This window comes from Camelina sativa, chromosome 15, assembly GCF_000633955.1.
Source record: "Camelina sativa cultivar DH55 chromosome 15, Cs, whole genome shotgun sequence".
Taxonomy (NCBI): Eukaryota; Viridiplantae; Streptophyta; class Magnoliopsida; order Brassicales; family Brassicaceae; genus Camelina; species Camelina sativa.
Window position 1 is genome coordinate 5,311,722 of NC_025699.1, and position 20,908 is coordinate 5,332,629.

At 37.2% G+C, this 20,908-nt stretch overlaps 5 protein-coding genes, 1 non-coding gene and 1 pseudogene across 7 annotated transcripts; 3 read left to right on the forward strand and 4 right to left on the reverse strand.

Annotated features, from left to right (window-relative positions):
- Positions 120-1,724, reverse strand: LOC104748152 (annotated as a pseudogene).
- On the reverse strand, positions 3,311-5,078 carry LOC109129065 (putative F-box/FBD/LRR-repeat protein At5g62970). Its single transcript, XM_019236643.1, has 3 exons — positions 4,146-5,078; positions 3,901-4,032; positions 3,311-3,622 (listed from the first exon to the last, which is right to left on the reverse strand). The coding sequence occupies exons 1-3, from the start codon at positions 5,076-5,078 to the stop codon at positions 3,311-3,313; spliced, it is 1,377 nt and encodes a 458-aa protein (XP_019092188.1).
- Positions 10,320-13,182, forward strand: LOC104745454 (ankyrin repeat-containing protein ITN1). The gene is made up of 4 exons (XM_010466704.1): positions 10,320-10,530; positions 11,018-11,524; positions 11,637-12,046; positions 12,122-13,182. The coding sequence occupies exons 1-4, from the start codon at positions 10,506-10,508 to the stop codon at positions 12,950-12,952; spliced, it is 1,773 nt and encodes a 590-aa protein (XP_010465006.1). The 5' UTR covers positions 10,320-10,505; the 3' UTR covers positions 12,953-13,182.
- On the reverse strand, positions 13,730-14,639 carry LOC104745456 (50S ribosomal protein L10, chloroplastic-like). The gene has a single exon (XM_010466705.2). The coding sequence runs from the start codon at positions 14,481-14,483 to the stop codon at positions 13,965-13,967; it is 519 nt and encodes a 172-aa protein (XP_010465007.1). The 5' UTR covers positions 14,484-14,639; the 3' UTR covers positions 13,730-13,964.
- Positions 14,735-18,858, reverse strand: LOC104745457 (actin-related protein 5-like). 2 transcript variants are annotated; one of them, XM_019237215.1, is made up of 12 exons: positions 18,666-18,858; positions 18,466-18,536; positions 18,144-18,268; positions 17,876-17,920; positions 17,672-17,774; positions 17,435-17,544; positions 17,223-17,332; positions 17,039-17,129; positions 16,715-16,951; positions 15,916-16,122; positions 15,715-15,842; positions 14,735-15,619 (listed from the first exon to the last, which is right to left on the reverse strand). In XM_019237215.1, the coding sequence occupies exons 1-12, from the start codon at positions 18,812-18,814 to the stop codon at positions 14,857-14,859; spliced, it is 2,139 nt and encodes a 712-aa protein (XP_019092760.1). In that variant the 5' UTR covers positions 18,815-18,858; the 3' UTR covers positions 14,735-14,856. The 2 variants fall into 2 exon arrangements, with proteins under 2 accessions (XP_019092760.1, XP_019092761.1); XM_019237216.1 differs by lacking the exons at positions 15,715-15,842; positions 15,916-16,122 and adding an exon at positions 16,307-16,434 and having other exon boundaries at positions 16,508-16,951.
- Positions 18,963-19,034, forward strand: TRNAK-UUU. Its single transcript has one exon. It is a non-coding gene; the product is annotated as a tRNA-Lys (tRNA).
- LOC104745458 (nascent polypeptide-associated complex subunit alpha-like protein 1) lies at positions 19,180-20,624 on the forward strand. Its single transcript, XM_010466706.2, has 4 exons — positions 19,180-19,357; positions 19,620-19,704; positions 19,871-20,001; positions 20,110-20,624. The coding sequence occupies exons 1-4, from the start codon at positions 19,301-19,303 to the stop codon at positions 20,452-20,454; spliced, it is 618 nt and encodes a 205-aa protein (XP_010465008.1). The 5' UTR covers positions 19,180-19,300; the 3' UTR covers positions 20,455-20,624.

Genomic DNA, 20,908 nt, shown 5'->3' on the forward strand with positions numbered 1-20,908 from the left:
ATTTTTAAGTGTCGTTTTTTTCATCATTCTTGGTTAGCAACTTCAACATTTGGTTAAATATGCGTGTGTAATTCCTCGATAGAACCATCTAAATCAAATGCAACAAAAACTTTAGTAATTCAAGGGTTCCAAAGATGTCTTTCACGACAGTCCCAGTGTAAAGTGAATACGAGGTTGCATGTGGGTGAACCACGGAAACAAGATTTCACCTCCGTCTCCAACTCATGATTCCTTTGTAATCGTCGTCCGATAGAGATTGTTGCAGTCTTCAATAAGCAAGAATTTCTCAAGATATATGTCGCCATATCTTTCACTTCTACGGATCTATGGAAACCTAACCACTTGAAAGTCTGGAGACTCGACAACAAACATTGAGGAACACTATTCAGTTGGTTCCAGCAAACCGCACCCATAGTACCATCTCTATAAAGATGATCCTTGTGGAGTTAAAAAAAAAAAAAATGAGAGTTAGATCAAAAGATACTGTGAATCAGACACCCCCCAAAAAAAAAAGTTTATCGAAGAAACTTACATTGTAAGTGAAGTCTCGTAGTTTGGGAGAAGCATTGAGCAACTGGAATAGTAACTTGGACCAAATTGTCTTATATGTACGAAAATGCAGATTCTCAAGCTTATTAAAGACAATATCATCACCAAATACAGCCTGTATACCAGTATATGTACGTAAGAAAGAACGATTTAGTATTAACCTAAGTCGTGATATATATATATATAGATAGTAAGATAATTGAAGACAATATTATGATTATCAATGGATTCAAATTACCACCTCTGCAGTGTCCTTGTCTCCTCCTACCCGCAATGAAAGACGCTTGACAGATGAGACAGGTTGGAGAAGCCTCTTGATATTGTGACCAGCCCATAATTGTGCCTCCTCCAGCTTAGGCATATTCTTCACTAGAAAACATGTGGAAGTACTATCACTTCTACTTCTATCAAAAGCTTTGAAATACTTCAAAGAAGGAGTATCTATGATATACCCATCAGAAGTACACTGATCAGACATCGCAAAGGATAAACTAAGCAATGACGGGATGATAACAGCAAACTTTCTCACATTGTCACGTGGATATAGTTCCAGAACAAGATCTTCCAGAACAGAGGAATTAGATAAAAGCCGTTGAAGAGATTCTTCATTTGTGTATATCACACATCGAAGGTGCAAAACTTTCAAGGAGGGGAGGCAAAAAGAATGAGGAACATCCACGAGAATGCGGTCCTTAAGTTTCAACGTCACAAGTGATTTGCAAGTATACAAGCTACTCGGCATGAGTACCGCAACAGGTTTTCGCCTGTAACGAGTAAAAGTAATTCTTAGCTCCTCAATGCAACGAGAGATTGCAATTTCAACCCACAGTCTGATATCTTTATGTTGAAATGCATCGGTGAAAAGCTTGAGAGATGACCGGAGAGCTATGTAATGGCAGATTCCTGTCAATAAAACGCCGCATCATATGGCTTTTTCCCAACTCGGTAGAATACTTTCTTCTGTGATCCTCATCCTCATCTTCTTAGAAGATGTATGTATAGTAGAATCCTTCAGGATACATACTTTTTTCAACGAACTCAAGTTTTGGCACCCGCATCCAAAGAAACTTCCACTGCTTCGACAAAATGCTTGTGCTTGCCGCATCTTTTGTTGGAAGAAATGATAAGATCTTCACGATCAATTCATTATCAGAAAACCTACTGATCTTTTCCATATCTTCTTATTCAAACCCCCTAGCTCACCAGTAGGGCGGTAAGCGCCGAGACTAATAAAAACAGAGAAATAGAGGAAACCCTAGAAAATCTTCTATTTGTCAAAACCTAGCCAAACGGAAATCAAAGGAATCGGATGGTGATTACTCTGTTTCTATATATCTATTGGGTTTTGAAAACTTATATTTTTCCAAATAATATAAAGCCCAAGACCTAGTAAATAAAAAGTTGTCGTTTACAAAATTTAGGGTTTTCAAAGTTTGGCACTTCAAGTAACCTCTTCTTCTTTCCATCAAGGCAACTCTTTTTAAAGAGCAGAACATGTCACTAGGCATATACATACATGAACATGAACATGAACATGAAACATATGCCATGTCACTTTGATGCTACATACATACATGACCATCATATAAAAAACAAGTTAGCTTCGCCGGTATCTGCAAAAGCTACTAAGTTCCCAAAACAAGAGCTTCAAGATAATTAGCCGAGTTTCTAATGGAAGAGAAAACTTTCCATTCAGCGCTATACAAAAAAAAAACATAAAAGTAAGTTGTACAACAGAGCATGCATCGATCTTCTTCCTTCTGAAAATGCTGCTGCATAATCTTGGTTAGTCGATAGCTATCACCGTCTCGTGTGACAGACCGCTGATATTCCCTTGTTTGCTGCTATCTGAGGACGCATCTGGTTCTTTTTTTTATCTCGATGAAGTCTTCGATGAGCCTCGGAGTTTCTATCTTCATAATCTCTCTCCTGCGCTCTGAAGGTTTTTCAAGAAGTTCTCTCTGCTCTAGATACTCCTCTAATGTAGAATCAGTCCAACAAAAGGGAAAGAGTTAAGGTGTTTCAAATGTCATGATGTCAAATTATATGAGAATGTGTTAAAAGATAAAATGTTTCTTTTTTATTGAATCTTAAAAGAATATTCTCTTGAGAATGTTAAGCTGCCTTGCAATCCACTGATTTTTTTTCCAAGAAATTTACACCAGAACGTGTGAGATGCAGCACCAAAACACAGAGTCTACTGTAACCTTTATGTTTTTTCAGATATATACTCACATGTTTTGTTATATCATCATGGAGAGTTTTAAGCTCCATCTTTCCACCTCAAAGTTGCTGATTGCTCACCCACGCCTACTAAACCATTACAGGGCTTATGGAAGGTTTCAGTTTTTAACTCCGTATTCATATTATCATTGATAGTGTTTGAGATTGAGAAAAGGTTAGATCCGTAAGGTAAAAGGGGTTAAGTTGTAGCAAGAGGCGATGATTGAAAAGAACAATCTTTTCATTGTTTGTCTCCGTTGTGTAAATTGTGATTATATAATGTGTTGCCTCAATCTATTCTCTTTACGCTATTCTCTTTCCTTTGCTGTTTTAGCTTATAAGATTATGAATTCATGTACTCATTACTCTTGCTCTTATCATTATATAGTTTAAGTTAGCAGGTTGGCTACATTTTTTAGTGTCGTTTTTTTCATCATTCTTGGTTAGCAACTTCAACATTTGGTTAAATATGCGTGTGTAATTCCTCCATAAAACCATCTAAATCATATGCAACAAAAACTTTAGTAATTCAAGGGCGTCAAAGATGTATTTCACGACAGCGCCAGTAATCATTGAATACGAGGTTGCATGTGGGTGAACCACGTAAACAAAATTTCACCTCCGTCTCCAACTCATGATCCCTTTGTGGTTGTCGTCCGAGCGAGATTGTTGCAGTCTTCAGTAAGCAAGAATTTCTCAAGATATATGTCGCCAGATCTTTCCCTTCTACGGATCTATGTAAACCTAACCACTTGAAAGTCTGGAGACTCGACAACAAACATTGAGGAACACTATTCAGTTGCTTCCAGCAAACCGGTGCACCCATAGTACCATCTTTAGTAAGATGATCCTTGTGGAGTTTTANCCAGTATTTAGAATCAGAAAATAACGAACAATCTATATCATGTAAGAGTAAAATCTACTAATGAAAAAAGAGAACCTTTAAATAAATAAGATCGTTAATGTAAACGAGAGCGATTGAAATGTTATACAAAGAAAAAATGGCGTAGAGGTAGGGACCAAAGCACCGCCTAAAACATGAGAATGATGTCATTGTCATAAGCACAAGCAGAAAACAAAAAAAAAAAAAAACAAAAAAAAAACAAAAGAGTTATCGAAGAAACTTACACTGAAAGTGAAGTGTTGTAGTTTGGGAGAAGCATTGAGCAACTGGAATAGTAACTTGGACCAAAATCTCTTATATGTACGAAAATGCAGATGCTCAAGCTTATTAAAGACAATATCATCACCATATACAACCTGTATACCAGTATACGTACGTACAAAAGAACATTTAGTATTAATCTAAGTCGTGATATATAGTGATATAATTGAAGACTAGAATATTATGATTATCAATGAATTCAAATTACCACCTCTGCAATGTCGTTGTTTCCTACCCACAATGAAAGACGCTTGACAGATGTGACAGGTTGGAGAAGCCTCTTGCTATTTTGACCAGCCCATACTTGTGCCTCCTCCAGCTTAGGCATATTCTTCACTAGAAAACATGTGGAAGTAGTATCACTATAATCAAAAGCTTTGAAACACTTCAAAGAAGGAGTATCTATGATATACCCATCAGAAGTACACTCCTCAGACATCACAATGCATAAACTAAGCAATGACGGGATGATAACAGCAAACTTTCTCACATTGTCACCGGGAGATCGTTCCAGAAAAAGATCTTCCAAAACAGAGGAATTAGATAAAAGCCGTTGAAGAGATTCTTCATCTGCGTATATCACACGTCGAAGGTGCAAAGCTTTTAAGGAGGGGAGGCAACAAGTATGAGGAACATCCACGAGAATGCGCCTATTAAGTTTCAACGTCACAAGTGATTTGCAAGTATACAAGCTACTCGGCATGGGTACTGCAATAGGTATTCCCCCGAAACGAATAAAAGTAACGCTCAGCTCCTCAAGGCAACGAGAGATTGCAATTTCAACCCACAGTTTGATATCTTCAGGTTGAAATGCATCAGTGAAAAGCTTGAGATGCAAGCTCTCGATGACGGGAGATCTATGTGATGGCAGATTCCTGTCAATAAAACGCCGCATCATATGGCTTTTTCCCAACTCGGTAAAATAGTTTCTTCTGTGATCCTCATCTTCTAAGAAGGTATATTTATAGTAGAATTCATCAGGATACATGCTTTTTTCATCGAACTCAAGTTTTGGCACCCGCATCCAAAGAAACTTCCATTGCTTCGACAAAATGCTTGTGCTTGCCGCATCTTTGGTTGGAAGAAACGATAAGATCTTCACGAGCAAATCATCATCAGAAAACCCACTGATCTTTTCCATATCTTCTTATTCAAACCCCCTAGCTCACCAATAGGGATGAAAGTGCCGAGACTAATAAAAACAGAGGAATAGAGCAAACCCTAGAAAATCTTCTATTTGTCAAAACCTAGCGAAATCAAAGGAATCGGATGATGATTACTCTGTTTCTATATATATATATATACTAGATAATAACCCGCGCTGGTAGCCGGAATTTTTTTTTTTTTTTGTTATTTGTTAATATTATGTTTATGTTATATCATTCATTTACATGTTATATAATATAGTACTATATGATGAATTTTGATTCATATTAAACTACTAATAGGTAGACCTGAAAACTACTACCGATATCCGTATTGGATCCGTTTTTCGGTTTGTATCCGTCCCGAAAAAAGGTACCTGCAGTTTTAGGGTCGAGTGAAGGGTATAATAATTATATTATCCATGAATAATGATCGAGTATCGGATATTAATTTAATTTTTGAGCATCTCGTTACCCGTCTCATTCCCCGTTTTATTACCCGACTCATAAATACACGTTAATATTTTGTAGAATAATGTTACCAGCACTACAAGAAAACACGCATTTTGCGACTACACTATTAGTTACTTAATAGTCGCTAAATCAAGATTTACGACTAATTAGCGACTATTTCATACTGTCGTTAATCGATAGTCGCTATTTGATGTAGTCGTATATTTAGTCGCAATTTTGCGACTAATAGGCGACTATATACATGTTGTCACATAGTAGTCATCATTTAGTCGTAAAATGTAGTGACTCTTTTGCGACTAAGTTACGACTATATTCATCGTAGTCATTATGTAGTCGTTATTTTTAGTGACTAGGTTGCGACTATTCTGTGATTAAGAAAACTGAACAAATGGGTTGTTAACTTGGTCGGTAGATAGTCGTATAAGTTTTGGTGACTATATAGTGACTAATATATATAGTAGTCACTATATAGTCACTTTAGTTTTTAGCTATATTGTTAAAATTTGATGACTATTTGGCGACTAATTTTTTTTTGAAACTGGATATAGAATATTTTAATTTCTCTTTTTTCTTTTTAACCCTGTCAACCAAACCAAAAAATGATTCTAAATTGGAAACCTAAAGAAACACATAATATTTATGCCAAAATACATTATACTTAAAAGTTATCATAGTTTCAAAACACAAAAGTACAACACATAGTGTCGCTATTGAGTTCATCAAAAAAGAGTTACATAGAGACAGGTAACACAAGAAGAACCTATGGAGTTGAAGTTGGATCTTCTTCTTGAAGAGGCTCTGTCGTGGTTGTCTCTTTCGCTGAATGGGCTGTCAAGAACTCCTTGAACCGTGGATCACATTGCCGCAGAAACTTCCCCACCAAGTCCAACTCGTCAATCTTCTCCTTCTGCTCAGCAATAATTTCGGATTGTTGAGCAATTTGTGCATCACGCTTCAATATTTCTGCATCACGCCTCAACATATTAGCAGCCTGCTCCTCTATCTTCCATTGAGCTTCCTGCAACTGTTCTTGCATAGCCACAAAGGCGTGAGTGTCTCCTGCTTGCTTCCCCTTGCCATTGACAATGCTGTCAAGGAGGCTTCCAACTCCAAAAGGTTTTCCTCTTGAATCCTTCTCAGTGGACTGCAAAGTAAGAGAAAATAAGATATTAGAGGATGTCAAATTAAACTCCAAGATAACATTTGTGTATTGTTAAAATAAAACGTAACCTGAAGAAAGATTTCTGTATATTCTTCAGTTGTTAGCTCTCGGGGCCGTGACTCCCCATCTGAGATGGCAGAAGGATCTTCCTGGAGCTGAGACAACCTCTCTTGCACATTCTTCTCATATGTTTCTGCTATCTTCTCTGCCTTCCGATCAACATATGTCCCATCAGGCTTTGTATGTGCCTTGATGAAAACCTCACCAATACGTACTTCTCTTCCCAATTCCTCTTCCTGTAATGTTAAGAAACAGACAAGTAAATTTTTAATGTAACAGCTAGGTCAAAAATAAAAGTGGCGAATGTGTAACAACAGAATTGGCTCACCATTTCGTTTTGAATCTGTTTATACGACTTTGGCCCTGAGAGGTGGACATGAGGACCGAGGCCATTACGGTCAGACATACGGCAATCAGAATATGTTTTGCTCCTTTGTTGTGCTTCTTCAGTGTCCCAGAATTCTGTCATTGTTGTCCATAGAGTAGTTCCAATCCATTTAGGTTGGCGTCTAGTAGTTCTCACGGTGCTAACCATGTCTTTGAGCCGATTTTGACAGATGGTCTCGAAGTGAGCTTGAACAGTCCCAGTTATCAAAGGATCCCAAGTGTGGGTTTTCTACAAAAAACAAAAAGAAAATAGCTAATGTGAGTGAAAAGAAGCACAAGTAAATAAAACAATATATGAAGCCGTATAGAAAGCTTAAAGCTATANCAAATTGATGTGATCGTGTTTAGAGATCTTAATATACCAAATTTACAATTTGAAGTTATTGGTATAACATGTTGNATCCCGAGGAACACATGTCCAGCTGTAGAAAGGACCTTCGAATTTGTTTAAAAGAATTTTAGTAATCTTCCGAACAAGCTTAGATCCAGGGTCACGATCAAACCTCCATACACATGAAACAATAAAACGAAAGTCAACCATCAGAGACACTCAAAATAACAAATCGATAAGTCTAAGAAACGATAACCATCAGGATGATATCAACTAAACTAAGAAGACTTAATGCTAAGTCTAGGAAACGATACACAATAGCTTCAAAGAGTTTGTAATCGCATCAGAGACCAAACAATGAGACCTAAGCAAGACGTAAACAAAACCAAAACCATTATTCAAAGAGTTTGTAATCGCATCAGAGACCAAACACTTCATAACCAAGACCAATCGAGACCAAACAATGAGACCTAAGCAAGACCTAAACAAAACCAAAACCATTATTCAAAGAGTTTGTAACCGTACCATTCTGTCTTTGGTAGGGGAATGGGAGAGAGGACGGTGGTGAACTCATGTCTGTTTGGCACTAGAAGCAGTGCATTTAGAGCCTGCAATGTGTCCTCCTGGAGTTCCGGCAACACCGGAGGATATATTTATGTAAATTTGGATTTATTTGTTACAAAATAATAGTAGAAAATTTATTAATTCTATACATTTTATAAAATCATATATTTAATTTACTTAAAGTCATTTTCTGATTTCGACCCGTAGTTGGTACTACTATTTTGGTTTGGTGCAATATCAAATTCGTTAATTATACATTCGGTAAAGCCAAAAAAATCTAACAAAACATGTATTGACCCTTGATTTGGTATTACAAATTGATGTGATCGTGTTTAGAGATCTTAATATACCAAATTTACAATTTGAAGTTATTGGTATAACATGTTGTATAGGTGAAAATTACAATTAGGTTATGTATATTATCAATATTATACAATTAGTATTGTTTATATAGTGAATATTGTGTATAAACAATTAAGTTTTAGCCAATTAAATAGTTTGTTATTATTTCCTAAGATTTATGAAACAATAAATAGACTTTTATTATTTTGTAAACAAATCTAAACTTTTCTTTTGTTAGTTATTAGAATAATTAAAATATAATAGCATTTTCGTAATATGTCACATCAGAACTGGTTAAATTTTTAACAACATAGCTTAAATAAGTATATAGATATATTTTAAAAATATAAACAATGTTGTATCCTAATTTTAATATATATTTGTTATTATTAAATGATTTAGATATGTAAATATTTAATCTTAGTTTTATAAATAAATTTAAGTTTTATAATTTTTAAATAGTTTGTTGTTGTTTCCTAAGATTTCTGAAACAATGAATAGAATATGNTTTGTTACAAAATAATAGTAGAAAATTTATTAATTCTATACATTTTATAAAATCATATATTTAATTTACTTAAAGTCATTTNATTACTATTTTTTGGATAATCATTTTCAGGTTACAACAAATTAATATTAAGATTCTGTTATTATATTTTGTATTAAAATACAGTGGCATTTTGTGTAATATTTTACATGGAGTAGGGTTATTTGTTTAAAGGATTGCTTAAATAAGTATATAGATTTTTTTTCTTCTATAAATTATCTCCATTTCTAATAATTTTAAAATAAATAGTATAATTAACAATAAATCAATTTTGAAACTATTGTTTTCTATTTTTTTGGGGGGATATAAAACAATTATGTTATGATACCATTTTTTTTAGTACATACGTGTTAAAGACAGTCAAACTGTAAATTATATAATACTATTAAATACAAATTTGAGTTGTGTCTTTAATAAATTATTTATGATTATTGAATATAATATAATTTATATATATATATATATATTTGAAAATCTTCTATATTTTTAAATTAGTCTATCATAAGTTAATTTGGTTTCTTGACAAAAAAAAAAGTTAATTTGGTTTCAGTTTTTACTTTAAAAGTATTAAACGATTTTTTATTTTTATTTGGTTTCAATTTATTTATATTTTTTAGTTGGGTTGATTAGTATTTTTTTTTTAGGTTTTGTGATGTATGATTTCATTATGAAATATATTAGATGCTAAACCTAAAAAATGGAAAGAAGATATTTTTGTAACAATGTTGAAATTCAAAAAGCAAACTATACAACAATAATAATTTTTTTAACAAACTATATAAGATACAAATAAAATAAAGTCAAAAAAGAATTAGAATGTTAAATTTAAAATTAATGAGAATGACATGTGTCACAAATATAGAGTGCCAAATGTCACATTCTTAGGCAAAGTTAGAAAAAACCTTCTCTTATTATATAAGATATATCCTTTATCATATAAATCACAAGTCATTTTCCCAATAAAAACATGCCACATAGACTTTTTTTCATAATTTATATTTCACAAAAACAAATTGAAATCAAGCAAAAAAAACAAATCTAAAAAAAACTGTCCAAAACCTTTTATTTCTTACACCTATTATTTGAGAAAAATGAAAATAAAAAAGTTACGGTCCTACTTTTTCTCCAACTGTTCACCTATAATCTTCATCTTTTTTTTTTATGAATTACTAAAAGGTTCCGGGCCCCTCGATATGTTCCTAGCTATTCTCATAACAAAAAGAGAAGTTGGGGGAAACTTTGCGAACTTATAATTCGATAGGGGGTTGTTCAATAAATTAGATAAAGTTAGATGATTGGTTTTTGTAAATAAAAAAAGAAAAACAAAAAAGTAGTAAAAGAAAAGGAGTCCCACTGTATAACATAGGCATACACATATTTTAGTCATGCGATTGACCACACGAAGATGAGTCTCCTTTTTGCTTTTTCTATCTAACCTTCTTCCTCCCTACTTTCCCCATTTCGCTTCTCTCTCCTTCCCCCAATTACTTACATCTCAATACACACAACCATCAGCAGCAGCAACACCTTTCTCTCAGCTTCTAGCTTCACTCATCATGGCTGCCTCATCCTTTGTAGATGGTAACCAGATAATTCTTTTATTACTGTTACTTATACACATCTCTTGACTTTTCTTAGTCGTCTTTTCCATATACGATCTAGAGAACTTTTTGATTCGATTTTGGGTTATTGAATTTTTATTTGTTAGGCTGGAAAACATTTTTTCCTAGTCACAGTTTTTAGGCAGAAGAAGTATAAATGTTTCTCTTAGCTGATTTAAATTGTATGATTGCATAATTGTCGGAGAGAATCTTCAAACTGTTTTCGGACATGTGATCTTCCATGGTCCCTCTTCTTGTCTGTGTATTACCGAACCACTCATATGTTTCACATGAATTTTTGTAATATTTTTATCCATAATGATATATACCTTGATTGACGGAATAATTGAATTTTCAGTTAATCAGTTTATAGAGTCTCCCAATTTCAGATAGATTTGTGTGTGTGTATATTAATCCAGATCTGTGTATAGTTGAATTGACCCTTCCATGTTTTGGTGAATTCTCAGGAGAAAGAGGAGATATGGAGAAAGGGGGAATGATTTTGCAGTCAAGTGAGAATCTAAATCCTATGATAGATCCTTCACCAACACCTTCACCATCTGCAACCGCAACTGCACCAGCTTTGGTTTTGTCTAATTCAGGCAAGAGAATGGATCAAGCTGGCAAGAAAAAGTATGTTAAGCAAGTCACTGGTCGCCACAACGACACTGAGCTTCACTTAGCTGCCCAACGTGGCGATTTGGCTGCTGTGCAGCAGATTCTCAAGGATATTAACTCTCAGATGGAAGGGATTCTCAGTGGGGAAGAGTTTGATGCTGAAGTTGCTGAGATCCGAGCTTCGATTGTGAATGAGGTGAATGAGTTAGGGGAGACTGCGCTCTTCACTGCTGCGGATAAAGGGCATCTTGATGTCGTCAAAGAGCTTTTGAAGTATTCGAGTAGAGAGAGTATTGCTAAGAAGAACCGTTCTGGATATGATCCACTTCATATTGCTGCCATACAAGGCCATCATGGTAATGCTCTCGCAAACTCTTGAATTCTGCTTTTTTTTATATTGAAGTTTCATAAAAGTTTCTTCGTTATGTAAACTACAGTATGTGAATAAAAATGGTTTGTTTCTTGCAGCTATTGTTGAGGTCTTGCTAGATCATGATTCAACGCTTAGTCATACATTTGGCCCATCGAATGCAACTCCGCTTGTGTCTGCAGCTATGAGAGGCCATACAGAAGTTGTGAACCAGCTCTTATCCAAAGCTGGGAATTTGCTAGAGATTTCCCGGTCTAACCATAAAAACGCCTTGCATCTAGCTGCAAGGCAAGGTCATGTCGAGGTCATAAAAGCTCTTCTCTCCAAGGATCCTCAGCTAGCAAGACGGGTTGACAAGAAAGGACAAACTGCACTTCACATGGCTGTTAAAGGGCAGAACGCCGAAGTGGTGAAACTCCTGCTCGATGCAGATCCTGCTATTGTTATGCAACCTGACAAGTCTTGTAACACAGCTTTACATGTTGCCACCAGGAAAAGACGAGCAGAGGTATGCATCCGCCTGAGGGTTTGATTCATTTTGAGATTTTTGATTGAGAATTCATATTTTGGCATGTCTTTGCAGATTGTAGAACTATTGTTGTCACTCCCTGATACCAACGCCAATGCTTTAACCCGGGAACACAAGACAGCGCTTGACATAGCAGAAGGGCTTCCACTCTCAGAAGAATCATCATACATTAAAGAGTGTCTTGCTCGTAGCGGGGCTCTTAGGGCGAATGAGCTGAACCAGCCAAGGGACGAGCTGAGAAGCACTGTCACCCAAATCAAGAACGATGTACATATCCAGCTGGAACAGACGAAAAGGACGAACAAAAATGTGCACAACATTTCCAAAGAACTCAGGAAACTCCACAGAGAAGGGATCAACAATGCAACCAATTCGGTAACTGTTGTGGCTGTATTGTTTGCAACTGTAGCTTTTGCTGCTATATTCACAGTGCCTGGAGGAGACAACAATGACGGATCAGCAGTTGTGGTGGGCCGAGCATCATTTAAGATCTTCTTCATCTTCAACGCACTCGCGTTGTTTACTTCTCTGGCAGTTGTGGTGGTCCAGATCACATTGGTGAGAGGAGAGACAAAAGCTGAGAAGAGGGTAGTGGAAGTGATCAACAAACTCATGTGGTTGGCATCGATGTGTACATCTGTAGCATTTCTTGCATCATCATACATAGTGGTTGGGCGTAAGAACCAGTGGGCGGCTGAGCTGGTAACTGTGGTTGGGGGCGTGATAATGGCTGGTGTTCTTGGAACCATGACTTATTACGTGGTGAAGTCGAAGAGGACAAGGTCGATGAGGAAGAAGGTGAAGAGTGCACGCAGGAGCGGTTCCAACTCATGGCATCATTCAGATTTCTCTAACTCGGAAGTCGATCCCATTTTCGCAATCTAAGATGCATTAACGAAAAAATCATGTAAATATATTGTATTTGGTGAAGAGCTAGACGATATAGTGTATAAAGCCTGACCATCAAATGGCAAACACTGTTGTCAATTTTAAAGGTTTACACGGCTCAACTCAATTTGTTCCAAAAAAACCATTGTCGTCAGAAAGAAATGAGCATTGAAATTTGCAACCATCATATGTAAGTGTTAAGAAGTGTGGGTGTGTTTGCAAGATGAGGTTCGTTCTTTGGTTGGGGAATCATTTATATTCATGATCATCTAATCATTTCAGCTGCACAGCTCTATAACTTGAGGTGGATACTGATTTTGAACCAAGATTTGGGGATGTTTACTTCTGTATTTGTTATAGATCTCAAGCTTGCTTGGAGAGCAGAGGAAAGAATTCAAGTTCGAACTTAAACACCAACACATAAAGTAACTTCACTTAGACTGAGAGTGAAATGTAATAGCAGCACAAGTCACAGAGAATGGTGGGATAACAGAGTCACAGTATTTCATTAGTGAGGCTTACCAGTTTGGGTTTAGAAGGGAAATATAAACTATATGGGAACTTGTAGAAAAAAGCCATGGAAAGTGAACTCAATACACCAATTGTAGAAGTGAGGTTGTGATGCACAAAACCAAAATTGTAGTTGGGAGTTTCAAGATATCCATAAGCCAACACATTTCAAGGAGATCAAAGGTTTTAGAAATACTTATCTGAAACTTGTTGGATTAAGCAGTATCAGTCCTTAGTAGGGTAGCTGTAAAAGAGTATTTCAAGTCCCCAAACAAGTGTTATCATTTCACCATTTCTCTGCTAAGCAAACAACAATATAAAGATAAGCAAAGCTCAATCTACTCCAACAAAAACCACAAACACTGATTCTGAAATCAAAATGGAGTAATCCGCAACAAATTGGTATGATAATTCCATAAATTATTTTGTGATAGAACACTAAGGTTGAATCCGGAAGCACAAACATAAAAGGGACTGATAACTGAAGCATTTTTCCAATCTAAGAAACTGAAGCAACAGTCTCATTCTCTGACGCCGGTGGTGCCTGCAACGTATTGACGAGATCCAACGCCGGCCAATGCAAAGAACCAAGCATCATATTATAAACATCGGATCGAGACGGCATAGTCTCAATGACCTTGTAATCTTGAGGAGCGTAGAGTTTCTCTTCGAAGACGGCACCGCCTAAGTTGTTATCAAAGAGCTTCTTCTCTTTCTGGAAATTGATGAAGGTCTTCAAAGCAGCAGGGATATCTTCTGACTGAACGAAGATCCAAGCGTTCATACCTTTCATACATGGCTTCAGAGATTCCCATTTCGTTCCTTCTAAGGCTTTGTACACCAAAGTGTTCTTCGCGACGAGTAGCTTCGTGTTCGTGTTTTCGCGGAGGATTCCACGGAGCTCTTGTAATTGCTTCACGCTGAGTCCGTTGTAGTTGATTCCTGTTATGAAATGGCAGTTCTCTAGGTTTATTTTCGTCTTCCCTGCAACCAGCAGAGCTCTTCTCAGGCTAGACATCGATCCAATACAGAGCTAATTCCAAAAGACACGATGATTTCGATCCAGAAGAAACTGAGCTCGAGATTCGAAATGAGAGAAGCTAGGGTTCTTCACTTCTCTGAGTGTATCGGAGACGACTTACACAAACCAGTAGTCAAATTGGGCTATTTTGTGTTGGGCTTCTAATTTTTGTGTTGATTTATAAATTTTGGTATTTGTCCAAACGATTTAAAACATTAAGCAAATAACAAGAGAGAGCTAAAGCTTAATCATATAGGAAATCCATAATTAATCCTATAACAAGAGGAGGAATCACAAATTATTGTATCGAATTTGATATTTTCGAAGCCAATCTTCACCTTTCTCGTCGTAATCCATCTTAGTAAAGGCGTTAGAAGTTTAAATTTGCAGCAAACGCAGATGCTCCACGCCATGCATCCAGCACAGGATCCATAGCTCGAACAACTATTATGGGGTCTCCGCACGGTCTTATCATCCTAATCCCATATTCCAACCGTTCTTTCATTCCCGGGAGAAGGCTACACCCGCCAGTCATTAGTATCGAACTCGTTAACTTCTTCTCTTCTAACTCTGTCTCCTCGTGCGGTAGTCTTCTGATCGATGCACCGGCCATCTCGTCTAAGCCTACTTGCTCAATGCCAACAAGGTTTGGATGAAATAGGATCTCAGGACACCTGAATCTTTCAATACCAATCACTATCTTGTAATCTTCCTCTGTTAACTGACGTACGCGTGGTACCTCCCCTGGTGTTTGATTCTCTCCCTCTACTTTCTGCACAAATGTTGGGTCAATTTCCTGAAGTCTAGATGTTAAACGAGCCAACTCAGCCTCGTCTGAATCAGGTTGTTCATCATCATCGTCATTATCCTTGCTCATAAGTTTGTATAGCTGCCAATCTTCATCTCTAGCACCAAATGTATCCTCGCCTTTCCCTCTATCAAAGGCTGCTGTTGTCAGCAGACGCATTCTCTCCCTCTGTGCAGCGCTTAGTCGCTCGCCTCGTCCAACACCTCCAGACTTATTATTCCCGTTACTGGACCCATTTGTTTTCAGACGTTTCTTCTGCTCAACTCTCTCCAACACTTCCTTGTACTGAGCTCGCATCTCCTCTAAGTAAAATTCTGGGTTCTCACTACAACCACAAGACGGATAATAACAAAAGGATTATATATTTTGCTCCCTTGTTTTCCTTTCTAATATTGACTAATGAATAATTAGTTTACATACCGACGTCTTTCCTCCTCTAATTGATTTCTTCTCTCTTTTTCGAGTTCCTCCTCATTACGCTTTTGTCTAGCTCGTAGCCGGCCCTCTGTTGTTGATTTCAGAAACATTTGCCTCTTCTTGTCCTTAAGCTGCAAGCAGAATATGAAAATTAGACCCGACTCTCACCTGAGTAAAGGATTTCTCACTAATCTGGAAACAAACCTGCTCAGGAGTAAGCATATCATCCGGGATATTCATAAGAGGATACTTTTCATTATTAAGAGAATCAGTGTTCTCTTCAATCTCAGATGGTTCATTCATCGGCTCACCCCTTGCTTTTCTAAGCGACTGTGTCACTTTCAAAATAGTAGATTCTAGCTCTTGCCTGGACGCATAACCGGTGTCTGACAAAAAGGTTGGAATATCATCCTCTTCAACCTGGTCAAGCTGTTTCACAAGGAAACGCAAGCTGCTCAANCTGAGCTCGCATCTCCTCTAAGTAAAATTCTGGGTTCTCACTACAACCACAAGACGGATAATAACAAAAGGATTATATATTTTGCTCCCTTGTTTTCCTTTCTAATATTGACTAATGAATTAGTAGTTTACATACCGACGTCTTTCCTCCTCTAATTGATTTCTTCTCTCTTTTTCGAGTTCCTCCTCATTACGCTTTTGTCTAGCTCGTAGCCGGCCCTCTGTTGTTGATTTCAGAAACATTTGCCTCTTCTTGTCCTTAAGCTGCAAGCAGAATATGAAAATTAGACCCGACTCTCACCTGAGTAAAGGATTTCTCACTAATCTGGAAACAAACCTGCTCAGGAGTAAGCATATCATCCGGGATATTCATAAGAGGATACTTTTCATTATTAAGAGAATCAGTGTTCTCTTCAATCTCAGATGGTTCATTCATCGGCTCACCCCTTGCTTTTCTAAGCGACTGTGTCACTTTCAAAATAGTAGATTCTAGCTCTTGCCTGGACGCATAACCGGTGTCTGACAAAAAGGTTGGAATATCATCCTCTTCAACCTGGTCAAGCTGTTTCACAAGGAAACGCAAGCTGCTCAATTCACTCTCCATTTCATTTATCTTGGACAATTTCTTTGCTTCAGCCATTTCTCTCAGCCTTTGACCTTGTTTTTCTCTTATAGCTGCTTTCCTTGCAATCTCTTCTTCTGATGGAGGAACTTCGGTGGGAGGAGGTATCCATGGAAGCTGCCAATACCTTGTTTTCTCTTCAGCTTCTTTTGTTCCTTCCTGGTCAAGATGATCACATAAATTGAGTTTACTGGAGTCACAAACTGCCTGAAATAGGAAACGAGAGAGCTATATAAATTAACTTACCTGGAATAACCGAACTTCAGAAGCATAGTCCGGTGCGATATAACAGTGTTCCAATTTTAAATCTTCGGCCTTCTCCCATGTAAACCTAGACCTTTTGTGAAATTGAACATGGCGAGAAAAACATATCAATATCTTGAAATGTGAGCGATCGCATTGAGAAGATTGATCACGTGGAAGCACTTACGAATGAAAAGGGTACTTAAGTGACAGAAGCTGCTTTAAATAATCAGTGACATGATATCCACCAATGTTTGTTCGGCAGGACCCTTTATAAACAGGTTCTCCGTCGACAAACTGATAACCAATAAAACCATGTACCATATCAATAAGACATACAAGCATTATCAGACTAATGACTAGTGTTATCAGGAATTCACAGTAGTCAAAGATACATACTGGAATGGCGTGTGTTGTAGTGAATCCAGGACAGAGAACAATTCCATCTTCTTTACAAATTCCATGTAGTTGATTGTACTTATAGCTGAAAGCAGCATCGACTCCAAATGCTGTGACAACATGAGAGTTAATAAATTAATGAAAGCAACACACAAAAGGTTCCATAGTTAACTATCAAACATTTATTTCAAGAAGACAATCAAATTCATAATTTAAGCTAATAACTCAGAGTCATACCAACTGCAGGCACTCCATAAGTCTCAAATAGCAGTTCTGCCATTTTGCTTCGAGATTGAACTGGGTTGCATGCACATTCTGTGATTAGGATTGGATGATCAATCTGTACTGCCATCAAATGACGTTAAATGAAGAGACAAAAATCTGACAGGCAGTATGATAAACCTCAAAATCAAGATGAAAAAAGAACTAGGACATACATACCCTTGATCCATTAGCACCCAAACGATCAAAGGCGAAGTCAAGAATCTAAAAAGCAGAAGAATCAATTAGACAAGTGCCACGGGTTCTTCAGTGATTGCATTATTTAATGAGCATAAACATCAAAGAACTTGGAATAAGATATATAAAGCCAACCAAATTGCAAAAATGGTAAAGAGCAAAAGCTCACAAAAAGACATGAACAGAAGACCTTACAAATCATACATACAATACGATTCTTTTATTGAATAAAGGGGTATAGAATCCTTACATATTCCATAATCTCAAACTGATAAACCACATTGCTGTCAAAAGGTGAACGTGGTCCTGAGCGAGTGCAATCAAAGTACTTCATCAATGCAGGATCCAGGTCGCCAACAATAGTAACAGTTTCACCTGTACCGGAGAGAAGACCAAATCGTTACAACATTACATATATCTCTAAATCAAAGCCAAAAACTTCAAGCAGCTCAGCTCTACTACTTTGAAACATATCTGAGACTCCATTGGCTAACACTAGCAGCAACGATCCAGTAAAGGAAGCAATTAAGAGGCATACAAGCACTAAACACAAATTAGACATAAATCAAGACCTGTAGCTTTGTGGCGTGGCCTTTGCACGATATTGCGGAAAACAACACGAGGCTCAGTTTCTCCTGCCCACCTAAATAAAATTGAAGAGATTAACACGAATTGCACCAATTCGGGGGAAAGATGATTATTACGACATGCCTCGAATCTGAAGTAAAACTGAGTTAGCGAATTCTAGGGTTTATGGAAATAAAAAAAGTACCCGATACGGAAGTAAGAGGCGCCATTATCGATAACAATGGGAATCGAAGGTGGATAGGTATTGTAATCAGTCTGCCTACGTATCCTCGGAACGAACGACATGCTTCCTCTTCCTACTCTGTTGATTTGGTCCCCGTCGTCGTCAGTCATCGACTGAATTAGGACATCTAGAGCTCCGGTGAGCAAAAGAAGAAGAAGACACAAGCGGAGCTCCGTGACGTGGAATTATTCAATTAAACTTCATAGAACTCTACTTTATAACAGGATAAATAACAAATAATAGAAAACTTAAACGTAAGCCGTCTTAGCTCAGTGGTAGAGCGCGTGGCTTTTAACCACGTGGCCGTGGGTTCGATCCCCACAGACGGCGTTTTTTCTTTTTTTTTTTCCTGTTGTCATGCGTTGTCTTTTTTGCGCTTCCGACCAACTTTTTCAACTGATAAAGCCCAACGGACAAGGTGTAGTAATAGTACAATTCATATATGTTTTGGGCCTTTTGATATCTTTTTCTTTGCAGTAACTAACAACACTCTGTCTTCTCCACCCTAAACGCAAATTACGTTTTCTAGGGTTTTAGAGTTTCCGCACGGATCACGAATCTCCTCACTTCACTTTCAATATACAAACACACTCACCATGACTACCGAAGAGAAAGAGATCCTCGCCGCCAAATTGGAGGAACAAAAGATCGATGTAATTGATATTATCTTCTTTTACTCTTCTTTTACCTATCTATCATCTTGGTTCATTTGTTTCTTGCTTATTCTCAAGTCTGTGAATTATTAAACTGATGAATTCAGATTCTTGATTTTGTTCCTGCTCAGATCGCTGTTGTTTATATATGTTTCGTCTATGATAATATTGGAGCTTATAAGACTTTTAGATCTGAATTTGTATTTTCCCCATTTCTTTCAATTATTGATTGACATAGCTTATGTATGATTTGTTGTTGTAGCTCGATAAGCCTGAAGTTGAGGACGATGATGATAACGAAGACGATGACTCCGATGACGATGACAAGGATGATGACGAGGCTGACGGTATGTCTTCTTCTGTTAAGCTTTGTACATTTCATTGATCCTAACTAATGAATATTAGTATAGATCCTAGTATCTCAGATTAGTTTATGTTAGTTTAAATATGTAGGAATGATGATAATCATGTCGTTGTTGAGTAATATTATTGAGCTGTGATTGGTAAAAACAGGACCAGATGGAGAGGCAGGAGGTAAGTCAAAACAAAGCAGAAGTGAGAAGAAGAGTCGTAAAGCAATGCTGAAGCTCGGCATGAAACCTATCACTGGTGTTAGCAGAGTCACCGTCAAAAAGAGCAAGAATGTTGTTGTTTTTTTTCTCTTGGGACATTCAATCAAATCTTAATTTTTGGTGATTCCACACATTCAAAATGTATTGATTGATTGATCTACATTGCTTTGTGGAACACAGATCTTGTTTGTCATATCAAAACCTGATGTGTTCAAGAGCCCTGCATCAGACACATATGTGATCTTCGGAGAGGCGAAGATTGAGGATTTGAGCTCTCAGCTCCAGTCACAGGCGGCAGAGCAATTCAAGGCTACGGATCTCAGCAACGTGATTTCAAAGGGTGAGTCGTCTTCGAGCGCTGCAGTGGTTCAAGATGATGATGAGGACGTTGACGACGAAGGTGTTGAGCCTAAGGACATTGAGTTGGTGATGACCCAAGCTGGAGTGTCTAAGCCTAGGGCTGTGAAGGCTCTCAAGGCTGCTGATGGAGATATTGTCTCTGCCATCATGGAGCTTACCACCTAAACCAAAATCTTTTCTACTTAGACAAGGTTTAGCTTGAGTTATGTGCCAGAGATTGTCCAGAGGATTTGGAAATTTTTGGTTTCAGTGTTTTCTTGAAGAGATTTTGAATGTTGTATCAGTATAAAACTATAAACCCTATATAAGCTATTGAATTTCAGTTTATTTTATTAGTCCAGTGTTTGCGGTTATAGTTTTTGAGCTTATGACAAATCAGTCCGCGGGAAAGCAAGATTTCTACTCCTTTCATATTTGAGGGTTTCGATCTTGGTGGAGTTGATGTGTTAAACGAAGTTGAAGGCTAAGACTTTTAGTCCTAGTCGGACCCTGAATTGAGCTCGACCCAAACATGCTCTATTAGCTCTTTCCGTAATGAACCAATCCCAAAGGACATGAGAGAGACCTCTTCACTTCAACCAAAGCACACTAAACCCTTTCCTTGAAACTCTTCATCTCT